This window comes from Amphibalanus amphitrite, unplaced genomic scaffold (assembly GCF_019059575.1).
Source record: "Amphibalanus amphitrite isolate SeventyFive unplaced genomic scaffold, NRLGWU_Aamphi_draft 000271F_arrow, whole genome shotgun sequence".
Classification (NCBI taxonomy): Eukaryota; Metazoa; Arthropoda; class Thecostraca; order Balanomorpha; family Balanidae; genus Amphibalanus; species Amphibalanus amphitrite.
The window spans coordinates 732,881-743,227 of record NW_024881766.1 but is presented as its reverse complement, the minus strand read 5'-3'; the positions used below and the strand labels follow the sequence as shown (position 1 = coordinate 743,227).

Below are 10,347 nucleotides of genomic sequence, written 5' to 3'. Positions count from 1 at the left end.
TAATTTGTAGTATGTGTGTATGTATATATGTCAACATGTCATGCAAGGCAGAGGAAATTTGTGAAAAAAGTGCCCGCGCTATATTCGATCGAAACCGAAAAAACGTACTTGACTCTGTAGGTAAAATGTGTCATATCACCCTTGAAAAGTGAATAACACGAAACGTTAAGTGGTTTTGGTGTTTTTATCTTACTTCATATACGAATTAAAATTAGAGTTTTCAATATATTCAACTTTTGTCTTGATTTACAGCTCTAAATATAACTAGGATCAAATCACGACCAGGCACCAGAGCTCAGCCTCTCCAAAAAAGGTCGTGTTTGGACGTGTGTGGTTTGAAAGTGTTTGGCTTGATGTTACAAATAGTGTCACATTTCGGGTGCTGGGATATTTAGGTACAAAATACACCAGTATTTGTTTATATTTCCCACCATTTTGTTTCGGGTCTGTGAAGCGCTAGAAAGCATGGATCGCCTACAGTGGCGCCGGCTCCCCTCCCCGCGGCACGCACCCTCCTCCGCTGCTCCGACGGGGAGGGGCCGCTGCCGGCTGCAGGCCGCGACACCGCGACTCCGCGGCGGCGGCGGCGGCGGCGACCCTTTGTTCGCGGCCTATGCAAATCGAGCGGCCCTTTTGCGCCACCGCTCACCATTACCCATTTACGCCTATCATCGGTTTTGTTTTTCAACCGTTCATGCCTGCTCGTCAGTCGTCACTATGTTTTGTTTTGCCGAGTTGCAGAGTTGTTCCGGGTACTGGGGAAGGGAGGGGAGGGGGGGGGACTGCACATCGACCGGCGGCCCGTGTTGTCCCTGTAACCCTGGTGACCCCCACTGACGTCATCAGTCTGGAACGCCGCGCCGCCGACTCACTGAACACGATCGATTCTGCCGACACACCGACTCGGGGTGTTGATGTTCGACGCAGTTCCAGACCGGGACAAAGGGCCGACGGAGGAGCCGGAGCCGCACGAGCTGCACTGCGTCCACCGGCCGGGTCAGTGGACAGAGCGGGTGGTCCAACAGTGTGTGGACGGTACTGAGCCCTGTCCACCGGAGCCGACCACGGCGGAGGCGGCGAATATCAGGTGAGCCGGGCCGACCTGTGTGTGTGTGTGTGTGGGGGGGGGGTCTGTGTGTCCCTGTGTCTGTTGTTGAGTGTGTTTTGTGCGTCTGTGTCTATAGTCAGACTATATGTGTTTATGTAACGGTTTGTATGTGATTCTGTGAGTCTTTGTGTGTCTTCTCTGTGTGCTAGGTACCCGTCTGAGTGTTTGGATGTGGGTGCTTACATGCATTAACGGGGAAGAGGGCATAGGTGGCGGAACGGGGGGGTGCACCGGGGAACCGTGTCCCCTTGATTTCGGCATTTTAACATAAGCCCTATGGGCTTTGCATGGAAAGAATGGAGCTAAAAGTCAGAAATGCCCCTTTAATTGAAGCTGTTCCGCGCTACTGCAAGGGGCAAATGTCCCGCAGTGGCTGCCAGTTGCCTCTGCAGTGACGAGATTTTGCCCACCCTGTAAGAGTAAATATAATGCGCTTCAAATATTATCCAAGCTGTCAAACCCGATGTGAAAGTCAACCAATTTCCTGTTTCATTTTCATATTTTGTCGCAAGTGTTTACACTGTTCTTAGTCTAATATCGTAGAGAACATCCAGCGGCGTATCCACAATCTTGAGATTACCTTTGCCTTAGGGTACCCAGTGGAAACTTTTTACCCCGCGCCCTGGTGGGGGGTATTTCCCCCCCCCGTTCCAGTCGTTTCGCATTATCTCTCAAATTAATGCTCCGATCGCCGCGAAAATTTCAGAACCCTCTTGTAAATCGGTTTTACACCTCGTTACCTTTTCTTCCACAGTCTATGATAGGTTGGCCGCAAATGACGTCAGAGTGACGTCACGTTCAGGCATTTCCGACCCAAAAGAGGTTTGATGGGAGGAGCTGTCAAGACCAAAGTTTTAAAGATAAAGGAAAATGTTGAAAAACAAAAAGATATAAAACGAGCAGCGCTACAAAACTGCTATCTTGTTTGTTATATATTTGCTTTGATTTTGAACCCCAATTAACCCGCGCCCCGTTGGGCTCTGCCGAGCAACGCACCCCGTTGGGGGGGGGGGCAATTTGCCCCCCCCCCCCCAAAGATCTCGAGAACCACGCAACCTAGCGACAAGCGGCAAACGGTGTTGGATAGCCCTATCAGGGAACTACCTTATGACCCAATTTTGTTGACCTAGGTCAAACTGATGATGTCACAGGTCAGGTTAAAGGTCGAATTTTCAGGGTTTGGTGTTTGTATATTTGTTCATGAACAGTTCGTGAACAATGTTTGTTTGCTTGTTTATTTGATAGTTTACGAATTTTGGCATTCAAGGTCACATGTTCACTTACGATTCTCTGTTCACGAACAGTTCGTGAACGTTCATGAACGTTCATGAACAAGTCATCATTTCTGATATATTTCGAGTAACTGTTAGCATACGGTGCAGACATGACTGCAGGCAGGTTTTACATGTGAAATATGCACAAGCCACAAGTCATATCTCAAGCACACTAAGGTTATTTGGTGCAGTAGGAGCTTTCCGCTAATAACTTCCGATCAAATTGAGCTAGCGAGTCGGTTGAGCCATCAACTGACTCAGAAAGAACTGCCACATCGAATGATATGCAGCATGACATCCTTCATGCAGCTTTGTGACCCGAGTGGCTTTGACCTGACCTTGACCTGAGGTCAACATCCTAAAAAGACCTGATCTAAACAAAAAGTATATCGTGTTTTAAAGTCATTTTTTTTTTCCCAGGAAATTAGTTATGTATAGTCACTTTTCGGATTATTCTCTGGGATAATAATATATAACTCACAAGTCCACTGGACTTGTGAGTTATATATTATTATCCCAGAGAATAATCCGAAAAGTGACTATACATAAAAAGTATATCATTCGACGCGCCTGGCCACGACGAGCACGATGGTGCCACAACCGTGGCTCTGCCACCATTTGAGGCGAAGTTATTTACCAAAAATCAGCCTCTACTTTATGACACTTGACCTGACCTCAGGGGTCACCGGTTGGTGTAAGACCTTGAAATTGGATACCAATCGCTGTGGTTTGTTAAGACGCACACGCTGGCTTTTCCCGCAAGGTTCTATCTCAATTAGGAGCGAAATGGTTAACCCTATTAGTGGCAGGGGGGTTGTTTTTATCCACCCCTCAGGTTTTTCGGGAATATCTCCGAAACCGCTGAAGCTACGATGCTGAAATTTTCTGACTGTTCCTAAAACTAAATTAGGTACATTCCCTGAAAATTTCAAGTTCATAACTTTACCAGGGGCGGCTCCAGAGCACTGGGAATTGGGGGGTCCTATTCGTGAAGCGAGTCATTTGGGCGAAGATCACGATGCTGCACCAGTTTTACGAACAGTGAATGAAAGGTATCATGTGATAACATATACAAAGTTATTGTGCATCCTCTTTTGACACGTTTTTGCTATAATAGGCGGATCCAGGCGTCCAAATAGGGGGGTTATTTTTTACCTCCCAACATAGGTGCCCTGACACCGCCTATGCATGACCAATACAATTTTAGTCGTTCTCTCATAAGAAAATTGTAACATAACAAGACCATTGCCACCCTTTTAAGAAACAGTACCGACAAAAACCTTATTTACTATACTTTTTGTGTACCCCCAATCTCAATGATCTGTATCCGCCTATGATTTTTGAAAATGCATATTTTTAGGATCCATGTGAATTCCTGGTTCATTCTCTATCGATCGGCAAAAGTTGCGTTAAGATTGGTTCAGAAACCTGGCCGTGATAAACAGTCTAAAATGTATCTGCAATTTGCCCGTTTTTACCCCCCTCTACCCCCCTATTGATATTTTTTAATTTTATTTTTTTTAGAAATGTAGATCTCGTTGAGCCAAATCGAATGCCGTTTGAATTTTGAAAATCGGCCCGTTAGATCTCGAGATATCAAGGGGGGTCGTAAACAGCCCCCCCCCCCTGCCACTAATATGGGGTAGCCAGGAGCCTGCCACTAATAGGGTTAAAGAGGGGGTCTTATCTACCCCCTCTTTACCGTGTTCGCGAACAGTTCATGAACGTTCGAGAACTCTTCGTTGTTTGTTTACCAAAATTTGACCGATGACGTCACTTGTTCACGAACACATTTGTTCGTGAACAGTTTGTTTATGTTTGTTTATTTGAAAAATTAAACAAACACCAAACCCTGACATACATATATTACATGTACTGCAGGTAATGCTGCCTCATCCTAAGGTAAGACTGAAGCCATAAGCCATGGTGAGCCGTAGGATGACAAGTCGTGTGGTGAATGGTGCTGGTCAATGATTTGGGCCTGTATTGGACATAATATTTACGCTACAAAATTTATAACGATACAAAATTAAAATAATTAGCTACACATAAGAGCTGAACAAAATATTTATGCGAAAAGTTTTCAAAAGCTGTCAGATTGATCAATTGACATCAATAAAATATGCCTAGTTCAGAATATAGGGGAAAGTGGGGTAAGACGGTCAGGGTAGGTAAGACGGGCATCCCTTCTGCAGACCAAACCAATAGCGCTACGAGCGAGAAAAATTAGGACCAGAATTGCCTTTCCCACTACACACCACCATTGAATTCTGGTGAACTTGTGTCCAATCGATAATGTTTTATTTTGATTTCTTTAAAACACTCATTTCATTGAAAACATCCATGATGTATTGTGGAAGCTTTTGTGTGCAGCACTATATAGTTAAAAACTTGCAATCACTTGTGGTACACTCATATGCCACCGGTGTTCATTTACCGCGGATTTGCTTTGTCTGCATCAAATTGTCCACAGAGCAAAATTGTGCTGAACTTCTGACATTGAGTTTGGGGTAAGACGCGCAACTATGAATCCAATGGGTCTGTAATGGTGAAAATATTTTTGTTGCTGTGGGAAAAAAGAAACATTTCTTATAAGAATATGCTTGATTCTGATACTCACATACATGCTAGCAATATTCCTTCGGTACAGTTTATTCTCGAATAATGAATGTGAAAAACGGCTCTTATACATGGCTTCTGAACTAGGGTCTATATACGAGCATACGCCTTCTGCACGAATCTCGTATACTGCCATTTCCGAAGCACTTCAGACCAAAGAGCGACTGTATCAATGCAGCTAATATCGGGTATTTTTTGCGAGCTGTGCTGGTCGGTGAAAGAAGCTGGCCGTCTTGCCTTACCCATGTGACCGTCTTACCCCATGGGGTGGGGTAAGACGTTTTTTTTTGCAAGGTTTTGCAAAAATAGCTGCAGTTTATTTTTTGAATCAGGTTTAAATCCCATCTTCTGGCAAGTGGAAGTAAAATGTCTAAAAAAGGTTATCACTCAGTTTCCCGTTTCTAAGATGCTGCTAAATGGCCGAAAAATGGCTCCAAAGTTGGTGCCCGTCTTACCCCACTTTCCCCTAATGTACTAAATAATTGTGATTTTTGTTTTATATGTCAAAGACCCATTATCATTTTATTTGTTGAATATTCTGTTACGGAAAGTCGCCGTAATTTATGAAATTTACATCGTTTTGATAAAGTACGAGTACATATTCACTCAGACACGGAATTATCACAGCATTGTAGCCACAAACAGTTTTCACTCTGTGTTTTCTACATCTGTAGGTAAGTGTACTATGTTTGACCTAGACAAATGCCTGACATTGGTTCAATCACCTTTCCAGCACAAATGACTACTATTCCAAGTCAACTTCGTGGTGCCATCATCAGGGTGGACCCAAACAGTGTCATCCTTCCGGCCGGAGTCGGTGACAGCGAGCTGACGGAGCTGCGGAGCTCACGGGAAACTGTGGAGCGGCTGTCAGTCGCCGCCGCCGACCTCCCGCTACTGAGGGGGCAGCTGCCGGAGGGCCTCACGCGCCTCAATGTCAGAGGTGAGATACCGCAGATCATACATGTAATGCCGGTATATGCAAATGGACAGCGTTGATGACAAATGGACGAACTGATCAGCCTCAACTAGCAATTTCCACCATTGATCGTGTACATTATTGTGGTGGGAGGGGGGGCTCAATGCATGCACTTGCATAGGGTCACATGCTTGTGGCGCATGCATGGAATATTAGTGTAATGTCGCGGGGTGATTAAAAAGTCAAGGTACTAGTAATAGTTGCAATGTCACAAACAGCAAATTCCCGAACAACATTAATTAGTCTGGGTCGACGACTGACACTGACTGACTACATAGAGAGCTCGCTGACGACGAGTCTGAGCAGACTGACGAGACTGACTGGCCGCGGCCCTGGCGCGGCGGTTATACAGAGTATAGGTGGCGCCACGATCGACGGCGGCCAGCAGGCACGGGAGGGAATGCAGGCATGGTTACAGTTGGTGGGCAGTTGTTCCAATGAGGAATGCTTACAGCGCAACCACTGGGAGTTGCATATATAAAGTAGTTTCATAGACTACTGTATAACGCATATACCTACTTAGTGCATATACTTTTGATGTTCATATTGACATTCTACATGACTGCTGAGTGCTGATGCTAAAAATTGCTGTGCGGCCGCTCGGCTGTGTCAGTTCTGGCTGTGTCAGTGTCTGACACTCTGGTGTCAGTGGTGCAGCGGGGAGCTGGCTGCAGCTCTGTCCGACTGCAGTCAGCTGACACAGCTCTGTCCGACAGGGCCGGAGGTGACGGAGCCGAGGTGGCCGGAACGGTTCTGGTTGTGTGATGATCTGTCAGTGTCGCTCCAGGGGGTGGCTGCCGACACCATCAGTCACCTGGCTGACCTGGGACGGACGGTCATACGACTGTATTTATACGGTGAGCAGCGGCAGCACGGACAGGCCGCTGATGTACGGGCTCAGGGAATGGCGGACACCGAGTAACGGTGTGCCGTTGTCGGACCTCATGGAGACAGGTGCGATACATAGCCAATGCGCTTTGCGAAATAATGAAGCCAACTGAGCTCCAAACAATGGAGGATGTCTGTTCAGTCAATGCCACATTCGTTCAGACTTAGTTGAACATACACATAATGATTGTAATGCAATGTTCAATGCAGTTCAATCAAATGCATTGGCTGAAGTGATTGCATATCATATAGTGCCAATATTTTACCATTGGCTACTGTGTCCATAAAATAAAACAATGCGAATTCATAGATGTTTCGTTTTTTCCATATATCGACATGTATCCCAGTCGGCTGATCCTGTCTGTATGTGTGTCTGTGTGTTTTCCAGACTCTCCTGATCTCACGACCGGCAGCCTGGAGCCCCTCACCAGGTGCCCTGAGCTGTATGATCTCACCCTGTCCGGCGGCGTCCCTGACACCGTGAGCCTGGAGCCCCTCACCAGGTGCCCTAAGCTGCTCAGTCTCACCCTGTCCGGCGGCGTCCCTGACGCCGTGCTGGACAGTCTCAGCGGCTGCCCCGGGCTGAAGTTCCTTACACTGGGGGACCGCCAGCGGCCGGCAGAGACGGCCCTCACAGCAGCAGGGGTCAGCAGGTCAGTCAGCAGACACTGGCGAGGGGTGTCCTGTCAGACACTGACACTGACAAACTGACACTGACACTGACACACCGACACTGACACTGACACACTGACACTGACACACTGACACTGACAAACTGACACTGACACACTGACACACTGACACACTGGTTCTGACACACTGGCATTAACACACTGACACTGACACACTGGCACTGACACACTGACACTGACACACTGACACTGGCGCACTGATACTGACATGGAGACTCTGACACTGACACTGACACACTGACACTGATACTGACACACTGACACTGATACACTGACACTGATACACTGACACTGATACACTGACACTGACACACTGACACTGACACACTGACACTGACACACTGACACTGACACACTGACACTGACACACTGACACTGACATGCTGACACTGACACCAACACACCGACACTGAACTACTGACACTGACACTGACTCGTACGTCCGGTCGGCTGGTGCCGCTGTGTTTGTGTGTGACGGCTCTGCTGCTCTGCTCTGTTACAGACTGGTGAAGTCGTGTCGGCAGCTGTGGTGGCTGTACCTTCACTGCACGGCAGACACCGGCCAGGCCGTGCTGACCGCCCTGAAGGAGGCGGACCTGGGCCGGGACAGGGATGGCGAGCCCCGTACCATCCGTCTCTTTGTCCCCGGTAGGTGAGAGGGCGCCGCGCGCCGCGCCTCTGACCAGTCAGTCCCTCACAACAGACGCTGCACGGCGCCACCTGCCTCTCAGACACACACATTCGCCCACCGCCGCAGGCCACGTCACGGACGGTGACGTGACGCGTCAAGGCCACCACGGCCGACGGTGACGTCACGTCAGCCGTCTGCCCTGTGTGTGTCGTCACTGGCCGGCGGTGTGTGGACATGGCTGTACCGCTGTCTGTGTGTCTGTCTGTGTGTGACGTGTCCACATCAGACGTGTCTCTGCTCTGTCCACAGGGGAGCTGTGCCGTCAGCTGAAGAGCCAGGAAGGCCGTTGGGTCAAAGTGTGGGAGTGGAAGTATTGATGCGCTGCACTACCGACCGTGCAGTGATGAGCTGACTGCAGAGAGGCCGAGCCAGTCGGCCGGGGCCGCCAGCTGACTGCTGCCGTGTGGGCTGCACCAGCCGGCACTGAGAGCGGCGCCGGTCAGCCGGCACACGGCCCCCGTGTCCGCTCTAGTGTAGTCATGTAGTTGTAGTGGTAGTAGTGTTGATGTAGTAGTAGCACACAGATGTGATGTAGTGGGTAACTACCGGGTGGGTATTGTGGGTAATTGGACGGTAGATGTGATGTAGTGGGTAATTACCGAGTGAGTAATGTGGTTAATTGGACGGGAGATGTGATGAAGTGGGAAAATATCGGGCGGGTATTGTGGGTAATTGGACAGTGAAAAGTGATGTGCTGGAGAGACTACCGATCATTTCATTACGCTATTCTGTATGTAGAACACACGTCTCTGACGGTCCGACTCGGTTCACCGCGCCTGGTCCCGGCGGCACGGCCGGCCTCGGTCACGTGACCGTCCCCCGGTGGAGTCGGACGGCTCGGTCACGTGACCGTCCCCCCCGGGTCTGGCTGCACCTCGGCTCGGCGGTGCTGAGCGCCGTGCTGAGCGTGTTGTGACACGTCCCACACGGACAGCTCTACTCGACTACTGGCTAGCTGCCGTCCGAGCTGGCAGTATCCACGCGGTGCCAGTTCAGACGGCGGCCGGCCGCGCCGCGCCCGCCCGCTCCGGTCCCGGCCGGCGGCCGTCACCCGGCCCGGGGCGGTGACCATTGGTCAGTCAGCTGGCCATTGGTCAGTCAGCTGACCATTGGTCCATCAGCTGATTGGTCCGTCAGCTGATTGGTCCGTCAGCTGACCACTGGTCAGTCAGATGAGTGGTCCGTCAGCTGCTTGATCCGTCAGCTGATTGGTCCGTCAGCTGGTTGGTCCGTCAGCTGATTGGTCAGTCAGCTGATTGGTCAGTCAGCTGATTGGTTCGTCAGGAGACGCTTCAGCTGTACCATCTGTAGCCTAGGGCAATTAGTTACCGGGTTAGTATTGTGGGTAATTGGGTGAAGTGATGCGATGTAGTGGGTAATTACCGGTGGGGTATTGTGGATAATGTAACCCTGGGTATGATATAGCCGGCTATCCGACGGTCGGATATAGCCAGCTGGATGCTACTGAATTGTGTAGAGCTCTGACGGCACCGGTCATAACGAGTGTCCTCGCGTCTGTCCGACTCGGTTCACGGAAGCACGCCGTCACGGCCCGGGTGCGCGCCGCCATGTTTTGTGTCCTCTGCTTCGTACAGGGGGTAATTGGGCTACCGACCGACTGGGAGTCGGAGTCGGAGTCCGTGTCGATCAAGCTGCCTTGACTCCGACTCCGGAACGGCTTTTTAGATTTTAGTTATCACTTGGCCATGCTACTGATAATCGGCTGCGCTTTGACTAATACATTTTACACATGTCCAGTCTTTGTCCTGGAAAACAGCTACCTTCGGAGCTTCCCTCATCATTTGTGCTAATGTCCTGATGACCTGAGTACAGTTTGGCTCCACCAGAGGGGGGTGGGGTGTTTCTGCGCCGCTGTGCCGCCGCTGCTGTGACCTGCCGAGCTGCGGTCCCGGCTCCAGAGCACACCGTCGGCCGTCGAGGCCTGGTCCTTCTGTTCCGTGCACATCATCAACAGGTGTCGTATATATCTATAATACAGGCCCAGCGTGGGAGTTCACCGCTAACCGGCGGCCACACACTGACTGGCTGGATCGCCACTCGCCGTGTTTCACCGCCTTCCCCGGTGCCGGGCGGAC

At 49.8% G+C, this 10,347-nt stretch overlaps 1 protein-coding gene across 1 annotated transcript; it reads left to right on the top strand.

Moving 5' to 3' along the window:
- The first annotated feature begins 210 nt into the window (after positions 1 to 210).
- LOC122387031 lies at positions 211 to 10,004 on the top strand. The gene is made up of 6 exons (XM_043376837.1): positions 211 to 1,087; positions 5,735 to 5,944; positions 6,697 to 6,837; positions 7,257 to 7,521; positions 8,063 to 8,208; positions 8,501 to 10,004. Exons 2-6 carry the CDS (start codon positions 5,740 to 5,742, stop codon positions 8,566 to 8,568), a joined length of 825 nt encoding a protein of 274 aa, XP_043232772.1. The 5' UTR covers positions 211 to 1,087; positions 5,735 to 5,739; the 3' UTR covers positions 8,569 to 10,004.
- The last annotated feature ends 343 nt before the right edge of the window (positions 10,005 to 10,347 follow it).